This window comes from Hesperophylax consimilis, chromosome 28 (assembly GCF_061612785.1).
Source record: "Hesperophylax consimilis isolate HC1 chromosome 28, BYU_Hcon_1.0, whole genome shotgun sequence".
NCBI lineage: Eukaryota > Metazoa > Arthropoda > Insecta > Trichoptera > Limnephilidae > Hesperophylax > Hesperophylax consimilis.
Window position 1 is genome coordinate 19,450,278 of NC_142863.1, and position 24,398 is coordinate 19,474,675.

The following is a 24,398-nucleotide window of genomic DNA, read 5'->3' on the forward strand; positions in this document are numbered from 1 at the left end:
CTCATACATAACTCATTTTCACAAAAAACTGGACAACCGATCTTTGACTTCTGAGGTACAGATTTTCACTCATAAGAAATGACTTAACCGCAGAACCATATAATAGACACAAAAAGTAAATATGTCTAGTAGAATAGTTATGTATTTATTTATTGAACTTTTAAAGTAGATTTTTTTTAAATATGTGTTTATTATATTTATATATATCATTAGTCACTCTTTTGAAATACTTCTTAATTCAGCGTTACCAACCAGCGAAGAAATTTGCATCCTTATTTGAACTTGTTCGTATCGAGGAAGCTTTTTTACAATTTTCGCCATAGAGTTAAAGAAAAGATCTGTCTCATCCAATTCATTTTGAGCAAGAGTCACTTCTCTCTGATCTAGTTCTTTCAGTAGCTGCAATCGTTCCTCAGAGTGTGATAATTTTTTATTTTTCTTACTATCTCTCGTTACGTTGTCTTCCCTAACATCACGTTTGTTATTATCTTCATTACATTTATTGATTCCTGTCATATTTGCTGTTTCATCAATCGGATTAATGTTATCTTTAATGTCAGCCAATGTCTTTTCACTTTTGTCTTTAGGGAGCTCATCATCATCAGCATTGGTAACTGTGTTTCTTTGTGATGAAGGAATGATATCCAAGAATGATAGGAGATCAGACCTCTTCTTCGCTGCTTCTCCACCTGGACCAGTGCCCGGTTTTCCTTTACGCCGTATATAATAATCTCTTACGTAAGCCCATCTTTTACAACAGTCAGAACCTGCAAAAAATGAAATTTACCTTATAAAACAATCCCTTTGTCGCCATTTTGGTTTTTATTGTATAGAGTGACACTTGCAAAGTTTCGTTTCAATCTAAATACGCATAAATTACTTAATTATCCCAAACTAAGAAACAAATAAACTATTTTCTGCATGTAAATTGTTGTTTACTACTGTACTAATTGTTGAAAAAAAGTTTGATTTCCATAATCTGTGCCTAAAATTGCAACAGTTAAAGAAATATTTGCCTAATATTATATAAAGAGAAGAATCCCAGTGCAAATTTCTTTTTTAAACAAATTTACAGTTTTAGAAATTTTGCACACTAGACTTTCGAAACAGAAGGAAAATCACTATCTACGTGAGATTTGGAAAAACCACCCTCATCCCTTAACGTAGAATTTTGATATTTCTTGATGAAATTTTGCACATAATAAGGATAATAAAATGATTGTCTACATCTGACTAAAAAAACTCACTGTGTATAGCCAATATCTATTAGACAGTGTAGCTCAGGCAACGCCGAGGACTTTGGCTAGTATAATAATATATTTATAATCTGTTCATAAATCAAATGCTATTCAGAAGTCAATGAAACAGAATTTTCAAATGTTGTACCTAGTTGAATTACAAGACCTTACAAATTATTACTTACATCATTATTACGTTAAATTTTCACACTAAATAAATAATTGGAGTAAGGACTTACCTACGCTTTACAAAACTATAAATAAATTATCTCAAAACCTGTCTTACGTATAAGCACAGCGTACAGTATGGTATTCATATGATCTTTTTTAATACGTCAATATCAATACTCGAGGGTTTCATTTTCAAAGGTACCTATTTATCATAGGCTCATATAGAGTAATAATAATTTCTAATTTCGATACTTTTTTCCTTCCCAGAACTTACTGTCCTTGCTTTCTAAAAAAACACCTCATACAACGTCCCCTAAGATGACATAGGACCTTTGGGAAATTAATTTCTTCAGCATTAGAAATAAGTATATAATTTTTAATAAATAAATAAAAACTATGAAAAGTTTCTGGGTTTCTTAATAGACAATGTATGATTTTGATTATAGGTATATTTTTTTTATAATTCTCTTATCTTCCCTCTGTAAGTCTAGGGTAGGTAGGTACTTATTAAAATTATTCATTCAAATTAATAATTTGAATTAATTAAGTGAGATATAAATAATGTTAGTATTAAAAACTTCAAATTTACCAAGTAAATAAATATTTTATGCTTGAGAAGATAAATTCTTAACAAATCCTTGTACTTTTGTACTGCTCAACAAAAGAGTTGCTTTTCCTCTCATAAACACGCTTATTAAAGAACATAAATATATACATTTTTTAATACTTTATTTTGGCTTTCACCCATTAAGGGTGATCACCATACACAATTTACATTGTTTCTTATAAAAAAAATGCCAGAATATAAATATATAGATGATTATACAACATAAACATAACATAACATACTTAACATAAATGGTATAGAGCTGGTAACAGTCAAATTCAAAAAATAGGAACCTGTATACAATAATAGTGGGCGTTTTTCGTTATTTAACCAAAGAGATTTTTCCAAAATAATAAGCTTTTTTTAACAGAACTATGAAATAGACAAACTTATTACCAAATGGGAGTATATAAATGTGATTATAAAACATAAAGATAAAAATAAAATAAACATTAATATAACATAACAAAAACAATTCAGAGCTGGTAACATAAATATACATTAATTAAATAAATACCAGAATTAATGATAGCATTTCCAATAATGTCCTCTGCATAATCTAAATTATCTGCATGTACAGAAAGTAAATAAATTATAATGTCCATTAACAGCACCACGTTTGTAGATCAAACGCATTGTACACATAGTTTTGTATTAGTGATCGACGAACCCGTGGATGCAATATGTTAGCCATAAGTTGATAAGTTTGTCTAGTTTATAGTAAGTAATAAGATAGATCATTGTAGAAATATATTATATATTTGTACAGCGCCCTTGAGGTGATTTTTCGCAAATACAAATCACCCAAATATTATTATTATACCTGATTTTTCAAGTTTGTACCCGATATTACTCCATAGATTTTGTTTTAACTGGGCTTTTCTATAATCTTTGTTCTTCATAATATACAAAGCTTCATGATTTCTTACAAAATCAATCAAAATTTCGTCATTTTCGCTGGTCCAAATCACGTTTGCACTCATTTCTCTTTAATGTTTAGCCGTTTGTCACCGCTACAACGGCCGTCATGTGCAAATGGCGGCACCGCTATTTGACATTCTGCTCAAAACCAACGCCATCTGGATTGTATTATAGACAATTTTTTAGTGACGTCATCCACCGCTACATAACGGCCGCTAGATAACAACACCGCTTTCTTATAGCGGTTCAGACATTGTGATTTTATTTAAATATTGAAGACAATATTAGTGATTCTTAAACGCAAATCTGAAACAGAAAAATCAGAAAAGGAAACGGTCACATCTGGGACTCGAATGATACAGTTAAAAGTGACCGATGAGGATAGGGTCCCATTAGCGCAGTTGGTAGAGCATTGTCCCGGAAAGACAAGGGTCCTGGGTTCGAGTCCCAGATGTGACCGTTTCCTTTTCTGATTTTTCTGTTTCAGATTTGCGTTTAAGAATCACTAATATTGTCTTCAATATTTAAATATTATAATTTGAGGTTTTACTCAATAAGTTATTCCGAAAAATAATAATTGTGATTTTAGTTGATCAACTATATTGAATGAAGCTTCAAAGCCAATCGAAAAGTCAGTGTTAAGACCCTTTCAACAAAGTTGATCAAGTTATTAGAGCGACTAAAGTTGAAAGCCTGTCTACTTTTGCTGTTCAAGTATTACACCGAGACATGTTTCTACTCCCTTTTTCGATTTGCTTTAATTCCTTGCATATTTTAGCGAAAGATGTTTCTATTTAGGGAGATGGCATATTCGTGCAAAAATGTATGTAGTGGTCGGATGACATAATGTTTAGGTTTATTGACCTCTACCAAAGCGATGCCTGTCTTTATCATGGGATCAAAACATTAAATATTTAAAAATAAAAATAATTTAATTTAACGAATTGGGAGATAAAAAATAAAATTTAAAAAATTAGAGCCATGTGTAAGAAGAATTTAGCATTAGTTTTAGTATTTCCAGAGTGGAAAATATTCTTAGTATCACCCTGGTATAAGACCACCATTCAGAATTGAAATGGCTTTGGCCGTGTTTGGTGACCAGATCTGGATATCCAGGTACTTCTCCACCTCCCTCTCCCCCCATTTCCTTCCCCTCCCCACTACCTTCAACCTCACACTCACAACATACCCCAATTTGGGATGCCATAGTCTCACTGGCTCCAGACGGTTGGGAGCAGTTGGGGCTCTTGTGCGGTTTCACATTAAAAAAAGTAACGATATCAAAAAAGACTGAAGACTTGGAAATAAAACTCCCGGTGTCAAATATCTCATTGGTTTTTATTATAAAGTTTTCGAATTCCGCTGCAGGCTTAGTTAATAAAATTTAAAAAAATAACACATGGTTTCAACTTAATTACCTACTACAAGAAACAATTATTTATTTCGGGGGAGATGGTAAAGATGCATTAAAGTTCCGTTTTTTCTCCATTGCGTTCTGACTTAATTTCGAAGGTTAGGAAATACGCTTAAATTATTTAAATAACCTAAACAAATAACCTAGTTACCTATTTTGTGCATTTTTTTATTTTTTCGGGACTTAAATTTTTTTCCAGTAGTAATTCAGTTGAAATCAAATAATTGTATTAATAAATAAATGCATATTAAGCGTGCCGCAGAATTCGGCAACTTTACCAAACTGTTCATCCGAATTTCGTAAACGATTTCGATACCCTTCAGTATCTTCATATATTGTAATGATATCTCTCTCAAAATAGTATTAGATGCACCTAATTCAATTCTTCTTAGAATCCATTTTCTAACGCAAATATGATGTTTTTGTGTTTTTTCAATGACATGTTCTCAAGTTCGTTCGCCAAAATGTCAAAAATTGTAGAGACGCACGCACTAATAATTTCTATTAACGCCATCTTGATTATCAATATCGATAAACATCTAAACGAAATCTTTTTCATTTTTGTCGTTCAATAAAAGTTGTTCAACTAAAATCGAACCGTCTGAACAAACAGTATTTTAAATTAATAGTTTTTGTATCAACAAAATACAAAGTTGTTATCCGTGTCAAGCTGTACAATAATTTATATATTTTAAGCCATTACAGTTTTTGTCTATTCCTTTACAAGAAGAAAAAATTCCTAACTTCCAGTTGTTATTCAGTCTGACATTAGCACCAAACTGTCAGCATTCAAATTTCCCCCGCATTTTCAAAACACATGTTTTGCTCTGAAAAATCTACCAACCTAACCGAAGACAATTTACTATAGAACCGTAGTATTGTTGAATGCGATAGAAAGAGAAAACTATAGTTTTATATGAACACCCAAATCGTTTGCGCATGATTTTCAAGTGCGCAGTACCAAGATCGTTTCAATATAAGAAGGCATGATAATTTATTGTTATGCTACCTCGTTTTCGCTTGTGTTGAACGTTCTGTTTATCAAACATGGTGGTCGAGTCGTGTTTTGATATGCATCAAGTTTTCTCCGGTCTTTGATAGTGTGAAAATACCACAAACCACACGTAATTGTTTCTGTTTAATTCGCGTTGTTGGCTCAGTGTTAATGTATATCATGAAATTCTGTGTGTGACATTGAAATAATAACATTTAACGTCTTTGTTACAATTATTGCGGGCCGTCGATGTCCCATCTCGAAGCCATGCTGCCAATTTAGTTTGACGTGTGTTTTTTTGATAATTTTATCGCCGAAGGCTTTTTGCTTTGGTTCGTTAAACCACTTTTTCAAGACCGCCTTGTACAAAGTGTTGTCGCTTTAATTCATATTTTCGCCTTTCTTTCGTTCTGTTTTGTGTGATGTTTAGCGTGTACGAAACGCGCACATTTCTTTAGTAGCTTATTTTTTTTTGGTTTGTTTCGGCTTCTGTTCGAAGTTTCTGGCAGACAATGGACTTCGAAAAGGAGACTGCAATGATGGAAGGTATGTATACAGTTAACACATTTTATGTCATGTTGTAGATTTGTTGTGACGAGTCTTTGAAAATTTGTTAACCCGGGTCACGCACGCAATTTATTTTGAATTCCAATTTATAGAACGCAGTTGGCATGGCTACCAACAGGGTTTTCCTTAAACATTTTTTTATTTAATAAATTATTAATTGTAATAATGTTGATAGAAAATTTACAATAAACTTCCTTCCTACATTCTTGTCAAAATCCTATAATAATGTTTTCACCTATTCTTAAAATCAGCTATGGATTTAAAAAATAGTTCGTTCGCTACTTCCCGTTTGAGTAACCTTTTGCAGGTTTGTGTCAGGATTGGAGTTTTTTTTAATTTATATTTCTCTTGCCTAATTAAATGTTGTTTGAAAATTGAAATTCAATAAGCCAAATAAGTAGATATTTTAAATTAATATAACAATGTTCTGTTTCATATTACAAGAGGGTGAGGCACGTTCAGCCATTTTTTGTTTGTTTTTGTTTAGCAAAGTACTTACGCATAATATATAAGTAACGCAACTAGGTAGATACGTAAAAACTTCTTTTTTCATAACAATGCAAAATGTTATAATATTCAATGTAAAATGTTGAACTTATAGATACATACTAATAGCTTTGTGAACAGTATACCTAGCGTCCAAAAAACTGTTTTTAATTTTCTCCCATTTAGTAAATCAAAACCAAAATTTCCTCTGAAATCATAAGATTTATAAGGAGGTATGAACTTTACCTGCCTAATTTGTTATGAATCATATTATTTTGTATAACTTTTTTTAAAATTTCAAGTCAAGCGAAACCGGTCGGTTCTAAAAATTATTAAAAACTCGTGGTTAAAACAAAAAGTATTTTATTTTATTTTATATGTCAAACCACAAAGTGATGGCTTTCTACAATAATATTATTTTATCAAACTTTCTTAAGGACGGTAGGTAGGTACCATGATATTAAAAAGCTCAGTCATCTAGTCAAAGTATAGCCATTTAGTCAAAGTAAGGATGTTTTGTTTCACAGAATTTGAACAATTCATCTGTTTCTGTAAAAGTCCTATTAAAGATCTGTTATTATATCATTATAGGCTAGTTGCTTGACAGATCTGAAATAATAACAGAACTTGTAAATGAACTTTTAAATTTTAAGAATTGTTCAAATTCTCTGAAACAACCCTTCCTTAGGTCTTGACATGAAATTCCAAACGGTCGAGTTATATTATCATGGAAAAAAGGATGCTTTTGTCTTTCATCATGGCGATACTGAGAGTATCTAGATGTTTTGATATCAAATAAAGCTTATAATATTTATATGTAAATATTCCCGCACCTCAAAAACTTAACTTCGTAAGTAGTACTCGTACTCAGCCATGCTGAATGTCCCCCACCAGAGATGGTTGAATGTATCCTAACTTGATCGTGCCATGTCTTCCTCGGACGCCCTCGACATCTACCATTCACTTTCATGTCATGTATTCTCCGAGAGCTCTGTTATTCTTGCTCAATGTTTATAGGTAATATCAGCCGTGCGTTATTTCCGTATTTTCTCTTTTTTTATTTGTGACACGGTCATAAGAACATGGTTTTAGCAACACAAACGCCTCAGGGATCTCAATTCTACAAAATCCAGCTTGCTTTTGCTCTTCCTCTTTCATTCCATGTGAAACTGCCACCCATCAGGGTTGGTATCAGTACTCCATTGCGGACTGCCAGCCTTGGCCAGCTTCGCTTCAATAATGTTTTGTTTCGTAAATGCATACTTTTGTGTGTGTTTTTTTCCGTAAAAGCATACTTGTTAAAAGTTCTTACTCACCTGCTTTGTTATTGTACCTGCTAAATATCTCCAGGTAGAATTTTAACCTTACGGCCGAGGTAGGTACCTACTGGATACTCTCCTTTGTCGATAAAAACCTTTTGGAATAAATCAATGAACGTAAATGGCGAACGTCTGCATTCTTTACGACCATCACCCAGAAATGGGAAAACACATTATCCCATTTGTAAAATAATGCACCATGAAATTTTGGAATGCTGATAAGATGGTGTATTATTTGGTATTTACCCACAAATTAAAAAAATTCTTAGAATATTTTAATGGTTGTTGTGTACCTAACTACCTAATCAACATCTGAGAAATTTAAAAATCAATTCTTGATGTTTAGGTTCGATCTCTGGAAGTTTTGAGACAAAAAGTTGACCACCACCTCGAGAAGGTTCGTGCCTGGGGTAAGGCCAACCTGGTCAGTTTCAACTTCTGAAAAAACCAAGCGTGTCTGATTTCGGCAAAAGGGAGATCAATGACTGTCTGGTGTAATTCGATGGAAGCTCCCTCCCCAAAAAAGACTCCATTGAAATGCTTGGAGTAAGTAGTTGAAATGACCGGCTCAAGTATCGGGGCCCGAGTAAATCTGGCTTCCAAGAAACTGGGCGTCTTGAATTTATAAGGCTTCAAATTCTTCAATAGTGACCAGCTGCCCAACTCTCAAATACGATTAAAGCCTTGACTTCAATAGATTATATTATTGGTCACAAAGACATGAATTATTGGGTGACCGGATAACTCGTCAAAATGACAATTCAACACACCTATAAAAAGTGTTATAAAGTTATGAAAAGTGATAAAAAAACCAGGTTTTTCATCAATTTTCATAACTTTTTATAGTTGTGTTGAATTGTCATTTTGATGAGTTATCATGGAACCATAAATGTGTCCCACAATAATTCAGAAAAATCATAGCATAATGACGTTTTTTAACGCATATAGCCGGGAATACACATGCCTGTAGCTGGCACACTTGCATGCCTGTACCTGCCTTGCCAGTAGATTGCACAACATTTGATTTACTGGCATGCAAGTTGAGGGAGGGGACGAGGGGGGCTATGAAACCGGCATGTGTGAACGTCGTGACAAGTACGGGCATGCCAGTAGCTGACCTGTTGTTCGCCGCGGCCTTTTCTCTCATTAAATTAGCCACACATTGTACTGCCAATTGCAATACGATGATATTTAATTCACTTCGAATGTTTTCCATTGCCAAAAAGCTTGAGACTACTCAGTCTCAGAGTGATTTGAGACACGTACTGTCTAGTGACTGGCATGTGTATACGTCTTGCAAATACAGGCATGCAAGGACGCAACTGGCATGCAAGTTTAACTTGCATGTGTATTCTCATTGCGCCAGTAGCTTGCACATGCCAGTAGCTTGCATGCAAGCTACTGGTCCATTTTACAGGCATGTGTATCGCCGCCTTAAAGCCTGTGACAGACCACGCTATATTTTCATGTTTTGGCCTATTTCATCGTATCGTCGTACATTCCCATTGGTGGTGTTTGGCGAGCGATGTGCTGAAATAGACCAAGCCATGATGCGAAAAGCCGTAGTGTGTCGCTCACACAACATTATTACTTTTCTTCACTTACTTTTGTTGACTTACACAAAATAGTGCGATCTAGTGATGGAGTATTATTTTGTTGTTGTGTAATCTAACCGAGTAGGTACCTAATTTAAAATGCGTAGGTACATAATCTACAAATGGCGGCAGAATAATAAGCTGTGGCAATACAAAACCGGTGAAATTAGATGCATACCACTGATGATATAAACATATAGAAGTGTATCTGTGTGGCCAAAGTAAGCTCAATTTTCCCTCAATTCGATTGAAATTGTTTAATTTATTAATTGTTTAATCGGTACTCGGAGCAGAGGTGGATGAGTTTGTGTGTTTATGAAGTGTGTTTACGAGAGATGGGAAGGCTGACAGACATATTGAAAGAAGGGTAAATGCAGGTAACTCTATTAATGGAGGACTGAACGCAGTTAGTGCTTGCAAAAAAATGTCCAAAGAAGCGAAGATAGCAGTCCACAATGGAGTGCTGGTACCTACCCTGATGTATAGAAGTTAGGCATGAAACTAGCAGAAAAAAGAGGAAAATAGACTGAATGCTGTAGAAATAAGATCCCTGAGGCGTATATGTGGTAAAACCTTGTATGATCGTGTGAGATATGTAGATATCCCTCAAAGAGTGCAAGGCTGATGTAAGCGTAATGAGTAAAATTAAGAAAAGGACGCTTAGATGGTTTGGGCATGTAGAGCAAATGAGCGAAGAAAGGAGTGTAAGGAGAATGGTAGCAGAAGTCGGGGACACCCGTGGAAGACATGGCACAATCAAATAGATCAGATACTTGAGTCGGGCCATGTCAAGAGTCAGAATAATAGAAGAGTATGTATTAATGTGAATGAGGCAAGGAGTGTGTGCCAAGACCGAGTTGTTTAGCGGTCTATCCTCTCTGCCTACCCTTGCGGGAAACGGCGTGATGGTTAGTTAGTTAGTTAGTTTAATCGGTATGGATTACAGTTCTATCTTTATTGGAACAACTTTTATTTTAATAACTTTTGAAGGTTATATATTAGAAGAAGAAGATGATACTAATAAATATTGGTAATTCTGAATTTAAAATGAAGATCGACAAAAGTGACATATAATGATTAGGTCCCAGTGGTCGAGTGATTAAAGAGGTTGTCCCCATAAGACATAGATCCTGGGTTCGATTCCCAGTTGAGACCGTTATCTTCTTATTCTTCTGTGTCTTGTTCTGTTTCATGTTTCGTTTCGATTCATTAGTATTATCTAATTCTTCAATGATTGATTACTCTTCTAGTTATTTTCTGTTCGGTGATACGTAGATCCTTCGATCGAAACTTTTTAATGGTATGTTCAGATTACGAAATTGAATAGGTGATTGACCTCCGAATCTGATACTAAAAAATGGCGACCGCCTACACGCTGTGGTTTCATTGAATAAAGTTGATTAAGACGATATAATACACTAAAAAAAAGCCAGAATCTTATCGACGTAAGTGAAGCAGCCGTGCACAATAATATGCGACGTGTGGTCCTTGTGTATTGGACAGACCTGCGGTTGAATTTGGCTTATCAAATATCTAAAATAAAGTGGGAATCTTAACGACATAGGTGGTGAAGTCATGTAGAAACAATATTCGTCACGCGGCCCGGCGTAATTGATGTACCTACGGTCGACTTTGCCTTATCAGGCCTAGAAAATCGATCTTTCTATGGGGTTTATTTTAATTACTTGCTGCGGCTCCTTCCACTACATTCTCGAACTTTCCGGAACCTTCTAGACTCACCGAGAAACTCCGCCGCTCAGTTTCGAATCTTGTAGAACCTTCTAGAACTTTCTCCTTCCAGAACCTTCTAGAACATTCGAGAGCCTTCATGAACTTTCTAGAACCTTTCAGATTAACCGACTCAGTCAGCGGGCCCATTCTGAAATATTCTGAAGCGTTCGCGGCATTCTCATAACAAAGCACATTTTCGTCACCCACTCCCACCCAACTTCATCCACCCCCACCAAACTCTCTTACTTTCGATGTGACACCAAGGGCTATCTACCATCATAACCACCGGTAGGTCGCAGTGGCTGTTTGTGAAGAAAATTAGGCGGGTAGGGAAACACGGATTTCTTTTTATATTATATGTAAATATTATTAGATTTCTGATAACGTATTTCTAAAATCACAAATGTTTCTAGAGGGATTCCTCGGAAAGTTACTAATTCATCGACTAGAAAAAAAATCTGGTTGTTACCGCTAATTTTATAGTTGAAAAACGTTTTAATAAAATTTAAACCGTTTTACATAAAATATTTTAATGGTAAGGTCCTGTTTTTATTAATTGTCAATATGTATTATAAAAGTAAGTGTACAATGTGCGTGCCGCTAAAAGTCAGAATCGAGTCTCGGTACGATCAAGGGACTTATATGGTGTGGTAGCCCTCTATCTCCCATCCATGAAGAAGGTTCCCGGTGTTACCTGAAGTGTGGCGTGCTTTTGAAGATATAAGGGCTGGAAATTTCGCCCTCTAGAAATTTCTAGAACATTCGAGAGCATTCCACAACATTCCAGACCATTCTCGAACATTCTTGAATGCTCGAGAATAGTCTGGAACGTTCGGCAACATCCCATAACACCCCAGTTCATAATTAACGAAAATGGGATTACAGGCCGTTTCCTTATAAACTTTTAGTAAATTCGCAATCGTGACAACACATTGGTATCTCTAAATAGTATTAAACAAAGTCACTACCTGCATCTGTCTGTTTGTGCGCTTAGTTCTTCTAAACTATGCAACGGATTTTGATAGGGTTTTCACTATCATTTAGAGAATTTCTTCCGAAAGGTTTATTATATATTGAGATTTTAGTAATAAATAGTTCAGTTCATCAGAAATTATTGAAATGTGTGCGTCGAGCAAACCCCCGTTATTAGAGTTTTGCGTCGCCTTAAGGCGATTTGGGTGTGATTTGATCATTAGATCCATTAAAATAATCTGAGCATGTGCGATTTCAGCATAAAGCTGTTATTATGACGACAGAAATTAATATTCACTTGTCAGTGTCGTAAATCTATGCTTTGAAAATATTATCATTATAATAACCAGTGACGGTTTTCTAAAGTGCGTTTGTGCAGTGAACTCCCATAACAAAATATTAGAAAATAAAGCAAACTTGTATTATAATGGACTTAATCTCAAACGCCATAGGTGCGTATGAATATAGGCACCTATGGGAAATTCCGTCAGCTTTCTTAGGTTCTTACAAAACATACTAGTGGAGCCAGCACGGTAGAGCTGCAAACCTCGGGAATCTAGCAACTCCCTGAGTGCGCTGCACCTGTGCACCAAATTTGTACGGATTTGAATTTTTGCAAGAATCAACATTTTTTTCTGTGGTTATCTAGTTTTAAGCTGTTATTGAAATAAGTTAATTACTGAAGATGTTAAATTGTTTTTAAAAATAAAAAGTAAAGTTTCTTACGATTTGTGAATTGTGATTTCCGTATTTAAAACTATTTTTATACACATCTATTTAATTTTTTGGCAATCTTCGAAGTGGAAATTAACCCACTTCCCGACATCCGATCGAGCTGTAACTCGGCAGATAGATTCTTTGTCTATTACAATGCATTTCATCATCTTCGAATATTTTTAATAATCAGTAGGTATTGGAGAGTGAAGGACGGGGTAAGAGGTTGGGAGGTTGCTCGGCTGTGTGACAGTGATGGCATGTGAAAGAGTTTTTTTTTTTGTTCGGTTTTGAAGAAAAAAATTTAGTAACCAGGTACTGGTAACCAGATCACTGATCAAGTAAGTCAATCACGTCTCTTAACACTCTGTATATAGCTAGTTTATTATTATTTCTGAACACAGATTTCACAAAAGCCCGGTATATCAGTCAGTCCGTATCCTCGCTATGTGCGACATTCCTCCCGCAAATATAAGCGGGCTAAATCGGTCGCTTAAGCCTTGGTAAGCCGCAGAATAGTTCCCTCTTTAGACACCGAGGCGTTTGCAGTAACAGATGTCAAATATGACGTTTACGTAAGTAATTACGCACTCCGATCTCACCGAAATACACGTAAATTGCGTAATTTTATCAGTATGTACTTTTACATTCGTCGAGCGATGGGGGATGCTGATGTTATTAATTGATCATCAATCTAAAATAGACAAATAGTCTGGTAAAGTATTATACGAGTAATTTTTCAAAGTCAGGACATTGTTTTCAGTGGTGTGTTTGTCATAATTTCATGAATAGTGCATTAACTAAAGCAAAACAAATACTATTTAAAATTAACACAATGTTGATTGAAGTGGGGAACTTTATCAAAAAATTAACCCGCCTAAACATTTGACATTTTGAAAGTTCTCGATCTCCCGATGACGTTGGAGCATAGATATACCACTCCCGCAGCATAGAAAATCAAGTACTTTCCTCAAATAAAGTCATAGACAATACGTGTAATATATATATCCGATCTATATACGGATTATGTTTCGAGCCGCGCTAAGAATCACATTCCAACTAAGCGTAGCTTTAAATCAACCGATATACCGAGCCTTAATGTGCCCAATTCGTTAGATTTTCATTGCGGGCCTCTAGAATTACCATAGTATGTACTTAGTCACTTATGTATTATGCTAATTATTTATTTATCATTACGATACGACATATTACTCGGTCGGGTTGTCTTGTTGCTATGCCTCGTACCGCGCGGTATAATATACGTATATTGTATAAGAATATTTCAGATTTCTGTGATCCGGCCTCTAAATTACAGGGACATCGCCGGACCGGCAGATACTTTCAGTGTCGCCTTGACGAAAGTACATTACAAGTCGACTAACTGATGGAAGGGTGTTGTGGGCGTGTCCGTGTGTCCGCAGTAAACTCAATTTTCCCTTCCTCCCATAGACATATGAATGTCTATGCTTCCTCCTGATAAAATTGAAATCTGGGCTTTTAAATTTTTCATTTCTTGAACAGATTTTTTGTTATTTGTTTTTGGGGTGTTATTCCGTGTTGCGCTAACTCCTTCTTTAGCCAACGCTTCGGACGGCATTGCAGTGTCCATCATCAGGGCAGATGTGTGAAATAACACATCTGAACCTAAGGGAAATAACACATCTGCCCTGATGATGGACACTGCAATGCTGTCCGAAACGTTGGCTAAATAATGAGTTTGCGCAACACGGCATAACACCCCAAAAACAAATAACAAAAATACTTTTGGCCGTGAAAATCTTAAATCATATTTGTTAAGGCTCTCGGTTAATTTAAAAAATTTCGGCTTGCACAAGTAATTTTTTTCCCGCTTGCTAGTTTAGTAGGTAGCTACCTACTTTGGAAGACTTTTTGTGACTGCTTATGTAAGTCAAAGGTCACACCCCAATTTCCCAGTCTCGAGTCAGTGGTTCCAAAACTCTTGGGAAATCAAGCTTTTGCGACGGTAAAAGTGCACAATAATCGCTTATACCAAATCAACCATCACGCTATGTCTCCCGAGAGAATAACTGTGTCCTGGAAAACATGTTGAATAATTCTAAATGAATCCACATAATGACATTATTCAATATCTATCAACAAAAGTAAGGAAAAATTGTTCTTACTTCGGTTGTTATGAATACGCCCACAGTACACTTATCTCTGTTTATCTCTTCTGTGGATAATAAATGATTAATTAATACGTAATTGGATCAATTTTTTTTCATCGCTTTTAAAGTGCGCCCTACTGTCGAATTAGTGCGCCCTACTGTCGAATTTGGCAGCCATCTCTGGTCTGGAGCCCCTAAATACCTGAAAAAAACCCTTGACTCTGTGCAGAAACGGGCGGTCCGTTTGATAGATTCCCCAATCTTAACAAACGGACTGCAGTCTTTAGAGCACAGGCGTCAGGTAGGTATGCTGTCCTTGTTCTATCGGTGTTACAATGGAAGATGCTCTGAGGAACTAGCGTCATTGATCCCTTCGGCACCGGTGCGTAGTCGAGATACACGCCAAACGCGCGCACAACATTTGTACACGGTTGACATTTGTCACATGAGGACGGGTCGCTTCTACGATTCGTTCTTAAGTTCAACAGCTCGGCTGTGGAACGAACTGCCGGCCTCTGTGTTTCCTCCCTCCTACAACATAAGACTCTTCAAGACCCTTGTTCACTCCTTCCTCTCCACAAAAAGACTCTCCACACAGCATCCCCAAAGACGACATAGGCCCTGAGGGAAATTATTTTCTTCAGGGCCTCCTGTGTGGAGTTAATATATAAAAAATAAAAGGTGTGTTTAATTGTCATTGTATTGAGTTATCATGGAACCTTTTTGTGTGTATAGTAATAATAATATTTTGATGATTTGTATAGCGCCGTTTTCGTAAAAACATCACCTCAAGGGCGCTGTACAAATATATAATATATTTATACAATGATCTATCTTATTAATAACTATGGAATAGACAAAATATTATCACCTATGGCTGACAGATTGTATCCACCGGTTCGTCACGTTCAATTGTACATATTTACACTGTACATATTATTATAGTACATACCCTTAGGTTAATTTTCTGTGTCTTTGTTTATTTTTCCAATAGCACGATTTTCCTAAGGCGCAGATCGCATGTCTATTCAAAAGCCTAATGTCCAACCAGCTTCTGTATATTTTGTTTTTTTTGCGCATCAATCAAATCAAAGCAATACATTATTTAAAATTGCTGCGACATTGAAAATCTTCCATAATTTATGCGGGCCGAAGAATTTTCTAGAATCTTTATATTATTTGAACCATTTTCACCGGAGAGGTTAAGAATAAGGTTTTTTAGAGGCTACTTGTTTGACATTGTTGCAAATTGACGGTGACCGCTGTTTTGATGTTTTTGACATTTGTCTCTGTTATCCGTTGATTCTTGGCTAGACACAGCATTGTTAACCCTTCAGGTTTTCAAATATTTTTATCAGCAAGTCCCAACGACATGGTGAATTTATCTTGGAATTTCGGAATGCTTCCGAGGTATCTAAAACGTGCTACACATTACTTATTTTTGAATTTGTCGTTAAAAGAAATACTATTTTAGAAACTAGATAAAATTATCTTTAAAACATTTACATTTCAAAAAAACATTGATCTTTCTAAAAAATAAATTTTTAACAAATTAAAATAATATATACACGGTGTCCGGAAACTCGTAGTACAAGCGGGAAACTGGAGAATCTACACCACATGGGGAACCCAAAAAAACATAAAGTTTTTTGATTTGAGCATTTTCACAAAAAAAAAAAAAAAACAAAAAAAAAATATTTTTCGGCTATTTTAGGTTTAAAGTTTTTTCTGGTTTTTAGGGTTGAACAACAGATGTTTTAACCCTGCAGAGCAGAAATATTTTATGATTAGACCGGATTAAATGAAGGGTGATTTCAAAATAATGCTTCAAATCCGAGTTTCTTCATTTGTTTTACTTTCAAATAGTTTTAATTAGTTGGGTACTTTGATCTTCAGTAATAATTTATAAGAATTTGATTAAAAAAAAAAAAAAAAAAAAAAAAAATCAACTTCAAACTCGATTTACTCGATAACGAAAGCTCAAATAAAAAAAAAAATACTACAAAATCGACTCCAAATGTGATGTAGATTCACCAGTTTCCCGCTTGTACTACGAGTTTCCGGACACCCTGTATATACAGGGTGGGGCAAAAGTAATCATCCGATGTTCTTTTGCTGTAATTTTTTTTTATGATAAACTTTGGTACTGCTTGTTATTCCGCGTTCTTGCGGAATAAACCGATTCATGTCGTGTCGATTTGTATTCTGCTTTTGTTTACTTCACAAATGTTAAAACCGAATTGACATTTGGCGCCATTTGCAAAAGTTATAGCGTTTTCCAATAGGGTGATTACTTTTGCCCCACATGTCTTGTCGATTTGTATTCTGCGTTTGTTTACTTCAGAAATGTCATAACCGAATTAACATTTTGCCCCATTTGCAAAAGTTATAGCGTTTTCCAATAGGGTGATTACTTTTGCCCCACCCTGTATATAAAAATAATATCAAACATGAAAATGTTAACAAAAAAAACTTACCTGGACATTTTGACTCGGAACGTCCATAATTTTGAAATAATTCGATGTTTATAAAAAATATTCCTTTTTTGTAGGTAATAAGTAATAAAACTGTCACTTCACTTTTTATACCGTTTATACATTAAAAAATATAAATAATTTCTTAATTTCCAAATATGAATGAAAAAATGCCGAGTAACCATGCACTTTAACAATTTTTTAAACTTTTATCCATGTTATAATGTATAAATATTCGAAACAAACTGTGAAGAATAATTATTTATCTTTCGAATAACGAACATGTCACATATACAGGGTGTATCAGCACGTACCCGACAAACTTTAACCAGCTATTTCTTAGCACATTTGGAGTAAAAAATGTTATGGGCACTTTGCTGTCTGGTAACATTTTTTTTAATAAAAAATTTACTATTCATATTTTCACAACATGTCACCACTGTTTTATCCTTTGTCAAAGTTTGAAAACCCATCTGGCAATTTTTTGTTCGAGTTTCGTTGAATAATGTACGTACGTACCTACGTTGGCGCGCTTTTACAATCACAACGAAATGGCACAGCACCATTCGTCTCATTTTTAACTATTATTATTTAGTGTGTACGAAAGAGCGAGGACACTTTTTGACGCACTTGCTAATAACAGCTGTTGAACGCGAGAAACAAGGCAAATGACAGTGACGGAGTGTGGATTTTTTAATTTATTTTTTGTTTTTAATGGAAAAAAAATGTTACCGGACAGCAAAGCGCCCATAACATTTTTCACTCCAAATGTGCTGAGGAATAGCTGGTTAAAGTTTGTCGGGTACTTGCCGATACACCCTGTATACGCATTATAAAAAAAGATAAAATTACTTTTATAATGTATTGACGCCCCGGTCAGATCTGTCCTTCAGAGGCTATAATGGAATATGATGTTTGTGGCTAGTAATGTCCTTCCGAAGCCTGAAGGGTTAAATGTACATTTTTATGTGAGTACCTTCTGAAGCCAGTGAGACTATGGCATCCCCAATTGGGGCTTTGAGGCTGAAGGTAGTGGGGAGGGGAAGGAGATGAGAGAGAAAGGCATGGAAGTACATGGCTATTTAGATGTGAACACGACTAAAGCCATTTCAAGCAACGTTTAGATTCTGAATGATGATCTTTCGCCTGGGCGCTACTTGGTCGGTGATTGCATGCATTTTTCAATTATGTTTATAAAAATTCAGTTCCGTTTCATTTCAGAATGCAATTTTCGGCTAACGGCCAACTGTCTTCTAAAGACAACTTATTTGTGCCCTGAATGAAGCTGCCCTTGGAAGGTCACTTATTATTAATTTTGTATCGGACAGATCTTGTATATACATTCTTATGCATTAACCATATTATTTATCTCATAGAATCAGTAGTTACTATTCTCTTTTCTTTTGTGTAAACCTAATTTTGATTGATCAAAATTATATCTCTTGCCCAGAAATCCTGATGTGATTGCATTTTAATTTGAAACTAACTAAATGGGAGAGATTGTGACCTTGATATGGAATTTGCATGTACCATAATAATTTGATGGCTGTCTTGGATATTCTACTTGCCAAAATAATAAATCTGCACAGAAATTAATTCGGTTTGTGGGGATCATTAAAAACCTTGCAATTAAATGCAAAATTATATCGTTTTTATCTGATATAAGGGCATAACAAATGTCCTTTGCGTCAAAACGGAAACGTTCAAGAACGACGCCGTATTTTTCGCAATAAATTGCCGATAAGAATGTTTTTTATCACATTTTCTTTCACGTAATGTAAAATAATGGCTTTATCATTACCTCGTGTCTCGTAAATGCATACCATCGGCCATTTATATGCGACTAGCGGAAGTGCGCAAAATTTCATCACGAATCATAAAAAAATTCTTTAAGGGATGGTAAAAAGGTGATGGTTTTTCTGTAAATTTTTGTGCTTAAAGATATTTTTGGATTTTTTTCCACACTTCTTTTTAAAGTCAAGTGGAAAATTTCATTAATTTTTTTTTTTTTTTTTTTAATATTTTTATTTATTTTATAAAATACAGTATAATGTTTAAATTTACATAGTAAGAACATATTTCAATAAAAATTAACATGTTTACCTTTACAAGAGTCTAAAACTCGTGTGTAAAGGGAAAATAATAAAAACTTAACATACATATGTAAATAGAAGAAAAAAAGAATCATAAAAACATATAAAGTGAAGAGATTTTAGTTTTTTTATACAATAATTTATAAAATAATATAGTGAGATATCATCGTCATTCTAATTCGTTAAATTATTTATTGTAGTGAAGTTAATTTTATTTTTAAATTTATTAAAGTCCGGTTCTAATCTCATCTCAGTCGTTAATTTATTAAACCATACCACTCCAGTGTACGTGTAATAGTGTTGTGCAAAACTGGTATGCATTAATGGAGTCCATAAGCGACCCATTGTATTTTGCCTATTGCTCTCGACACGAACCATGGCATGGTGTGACTTCTTATACAGATCTTTGTGGATTTGAAGTAGCGTATTTTTCGTATATGTATTTTTTAGTGATGGGACTTGAAAATCTTGGAAAAGTTGTAAGGTTGGGTAGTCTGATGGTTTTTTTATTAAAATTTTTATTAACAGCCTTTGAGTGATTTCCAGCGGTAAAAGTGATGATTTGTAAGCTCCCCCCCACGCAACGATACCATACTGTATTATTGAATGGGCTAGAGCGTAGTAAATATTTTTAAGAATTTTTAAGTTAAGTATATTTCTTAGACTAATAAATATGTAAATGAGTTTTCTTAATCTATTTATGATATTGTTTATGTGAGTTTTCCACTTAAGTTGACTATCTATTATTACACCTAAATATTTAATTTCATTTTTATTTCCTATGGATAAACAGTCATTATTTTGGCAAGTAGATTTTTTTGATATGCATTTTTTTGAATGTATTTTAATATTTAATGTAATAAAAGGGTTTATTTTGTTTATACTAAAAATTATATAATATGTTTTTTCAATATTTAATGTTAATAAGTTTTTATCAAACCATTCTTTTAACGTATTGATATCATTGTTAGCAATTATTTCAAGTTCATTCAATGAATTCGCTTGAAATATAATTGCAGTATCATCTGCATATGAAATGAGTTTTCCTGTTAATGGTAATTTAAAGATATTATTAACATATAATATGAATAGAAGAGGGCCCAATATGGTGCCTTGTGGTATTCCAAAGTCACTTGTGTTCGGTTCACTGAGAGTGTTATTTATTTTTACATATTGACTTCTAGAGTTCAGGAAACTTTCTATCCACATTTTGGCATTATCTATAATTCCTATTTTGTTAAGCTTGTAGAGTAATTTTTTGTGACTTATGCTGTCGAAGGCTTTCTTTAGGTCTATGAATATTGCAAGAGATTTTTTGCCTTTGTCTAGTGCTTGATGTATTTTTGTTGTTAAATCTATGATTGCGTCCTGTGTGCTTATTTTTTCGCGAAATCCAAATTGTTGGTCACTCAATATATTATTAGTTTCAATAAATTTTAGCAGTTGCTTTTTTGCTACCTTTTCAAAAATTTTTGAGATATTTGATAATACTGATATAGGTCGGTAGTTATTAATTTCTTTAGTATCACCTGATTTAAAAATCGGTGAAATAATAGTTTTTTTGTAAATAGATGGAAAGATTCCTTTTTTAAGACTATTATTTATGATATGTGTAATAGGTTTTTTCAAAAAGTTAAGATTTTTTTTCAGAATTTCAACGGTTATCCCATCAAAACCTGGTGCGGACTCAGTTTTTAGGTTTTGTATTATAACAACAGTTTCTTGTTCGGTTATCGTTTCGAATGTTTTTACCGTTTTATTTAATGAAGCTACTGGAATTCCTGATGTGGTGGTATTATCTATGTTGTTAGTTATTTCGTTTGCGAGATTTTTTCCGACATTTGAAAAAAAATTATTGAAAGCATTCGCACATAGTTTTGGGTTATCAGAAACTTGCATCATATTATTGTTAATGTGCAGCTTTAAAATGTCACTTGTCTTTCTTTTTTTATCAATTATTTCATTTATTGTTTTCCAAATTTTTTTACCACTGTTACCTGAATTTAACATCTTTTGTTTGTAGAATTCTTCTTTGGTCATTTTAATTAGTGCCGTTAGTTTATTTCTGTTTTTTTTAAAGTGTAAAATAATCGAATTATTTAGTGGGAATTTTTTTGTAAGTTTAAATAATTTTTCTTTTTCTCTAATGGAAACCACTAGACCATGGGTAATCCATGGTTTAATTTTTTTGAATTTTTTTTTATATATTTTTTTGTGTATTTCACAGCTTGAATCTTTTATATGCTTTTGTAAGGTGTCATGAAATTTTAAAGCACTATTATTTACATCTTCTGTGCAGAGTATAGATTCCCATGTTTCGTGAGACAGTTTTTCATGAAGTATTTGTTGGTTTATCGATATTTTAGGCATGTTAGATTTATTACTATTATTAATGTTTTGTTTTTCTATGTTAAGGTTAAGAATACATGTATGATGGTCCGTTATGTTGTTTCTCCATATTATTGTTTGAAGATTATCAATGTAGTTGGAATTACACCATATGTGATCAATACATGATGGTATTTGATTATTAAATTCTCTAGTATATTTATTAATACAGGGTTTAAAATTTAAAGCGGTCATCATGTTAATATAATTGTCCAATTTAATAGTGTGATTATTTTCAGCAATGTTAATATTAATATCGCCAATTAGAAAATTATTTGTACATTTATTATTTAAAATAATATTATTCAATTCTCCAATAAAACTGGATATAACAGCAGAGTGTGTCCTGTATATTGATATTATTTGTATAGGTAGTTTATTATTAATGCTCAGTCTTATAATAATACAGTTTGCATTAGTCATATTCGTTTCAGTAAAGAGTACGTCTTTAAATATCGTCTTCGTGTATATAACAATACCACTATTTTTGTTAATATAATGTGAGCTCTGAAAGTAGTTGTAATTGGGGAGAGTTGGGATGATTGAGTTGGTGTTTAAATGTGCTTCAGTCAGTATGATTATGTCAGGATATTTGTTTAATAAATTTAGGTTTACTAGAAAATGATCAAAATTTTTCTTTATAGATCGTATGTTTAGATGCATTACGGTAAATGAATCTGGAGTCGTTTGAAGTATTGTGTTACAGTCATTAGAGTTGTCACAAATTACATTTTTTACGTAAATTTTTTTTTCCAGATGTTGAATAATGTAGTCATCCATTTCTAGTTAATCCTGGAATAATATTTTTATTTATATTTTATAAAAACCCACCGCCGCCTTACTCCCTTCCACAGAGACTCATTATAGAAGATATATCATTACTTAGTAATACCACTAGAAAGGTGACTAATAGTAATGGCTCAAGAACGGAACCCTGTGGCACACCACAGGTTATCTTTCCCATACTGCTTAACGCCTTTTCAACAAAGTTGAGTTCTGCGTAAAATAGTTTTTTTTTACAAAATATAACATATTATAACTTACATATTTTATACACTATCCTACAAAAGCCGACGCTTGTGGTTAGGAGAGGACAACTTATTAGTAACTTATAAATCCTCATCAATAACTTGAGAATTTAACATTGTACCCTTTATTCCCCATTTATATAAATCAAGCATACTAATGGCTCAAAAACGGAATCCTATGGCACACCACGGATTATCTTTCCCACACTCTTTAACGCCTTTCCAACAAAAATGAGTTATGTGTAGAAATGTACCCTTTATTCCCCATTTATAAAAATAAAGTATAGTAATGGCCCGAGAACGGAGCCTTGTGGCACACCACAGGTTATCTTTCCCATACTGCTTGTCCCCTTTTCAACAAAAGTCTGACAAATTGTAATACCGGATGACACGATATAAACATCATCACGGCGCTACGTCCCAATGTTGGATTTAATCCCTCCACAAATGCTCTCTCCTGGCTGTGGTCCCTCGCCACTCGCCTCCGATCCTCGATCATTCTCATCTTGCTGTAGTCAATCCCCCTTTGCCTCTGTGTCGCTTCTACTGGAGCAGCCATCTCCTCATCTGGCATTATCTCAACACGTCCTCCATCTCATCGTATACTAAGACCTACATCTTGCAATGGTCACTGATCATTTAACCTTTCGTTTTAATGGCTGCTGTAATTTGACGTATTGTGCCTCAGTATCTAAATATTCTAAAGGTTTATTCAATGTCACGATACCTCCACAAGTACAACGCTGCCGTCATTTGCATGTCTTATTATTAAATACTGCCATTGTAATTATAACACCTTAACCTTGTTCTAACCTTGATAATTGTTTGTATTTTAGTGTTTGTTGGGGTACTGCGTGATGGCAGTAGATCATTTAAAGGAAAGGCACGAACTCAATAATCATTATTGTTATTACCACTGATTAGATCATTTCTAGAAATGTGACCTATACCGAATTGAAAAATATCGCAATTTTACATAAGAACTTTTGACTGCTGGTCAGGCTGAACAGGCCTATGAAATTGATTATCTGTTCATGAAAGAATTTCGATATTTTAATTTATTTTGTTGATTTCACCTGAAGTAGGATAATACTAAGCTTTCTTCGGACACAGAGACGCTTACAACTCCCTTTTATCGGTTTATCTCTTCAGTGGTTTGATAGAAGTTTAAAAAAAGTAGTTTGTTGTTTATTTGGATGGTAATGTCTTCATAAATGGTTTACTTTCGTGTTGGATATCCTCGAACTTGTAAAAAAGTGAATTAACTGTCACCTCGCTTATATCCTTAGATATTTACTGTTTTACTTTGAACGTGAAACTTAAATATGTCTAGGTACCTAATTGCTTATTTTGTTGTGAGTTTAATGACGGGCATTAGCCTAGTAGGGTAGTTGAAATTGTAATATTTAAAAATCTATAAAATAAAACAAAAAAATATATACCGCCCAAGAGACTCAACTGCTCAGAGTCAGAGGGTTTATGGCAATCCCAATAAGGTTATGTTGGGAGTTGTGGGAAGGGAAGGAGATTAGAGAGATGATGAAATTTACCCGACTA

At 34.1% G+C, this 24,398-nt stretch overlaps 2 protein-coding genes across 2 annotated transcripts in view; one reads left to right on the plus strand and one right to left on the minus strand.

Annotated features, from left to right (window-relative positions):
- Window positions 1-192: 192 nt before the first annotated feature.
- Window positions 193-3,039, minus strand: LOC149410315 (uncharacterized). The gene is made up of 2 exons (XM_089648751.1): window positions 2,840-3,039; window positions 193-767 (listed from the first exon to the last, which is right to left on the minus strand). Exons 1-2 carry the CDS (start codon window positions 2,997-2,999, stop codon window positions 214-216), a joined length of 714 nt encoding a protein of 237 aa, XP_089504877.1. The 5' UTR covers window positions 3,000-3,039; the 3' UTR covers window positions 193-213.
- Window positions 3,040-5,380: 2,341 nt separating this feature from the next.
- LOC149410316 (kelch-like protein 36) overlaps window positions 5,381-24,398 on the plus strand; it is a 162,909-nt gene continuing 143,891 nt past the window's right edge. Inside the window, exon 1 of the mRNA XM_089648667.1 lies at window positions 5,381-5,891. Coding sequence (XP_089504793.1) covers window positions 5,858-5,891 — 34 coding nt within the window. The 5' untranslated portion in view covers window positions 5,381-5,857. The remainder of the gene's footprint in view (window positions 5,892-24,398) is intronic.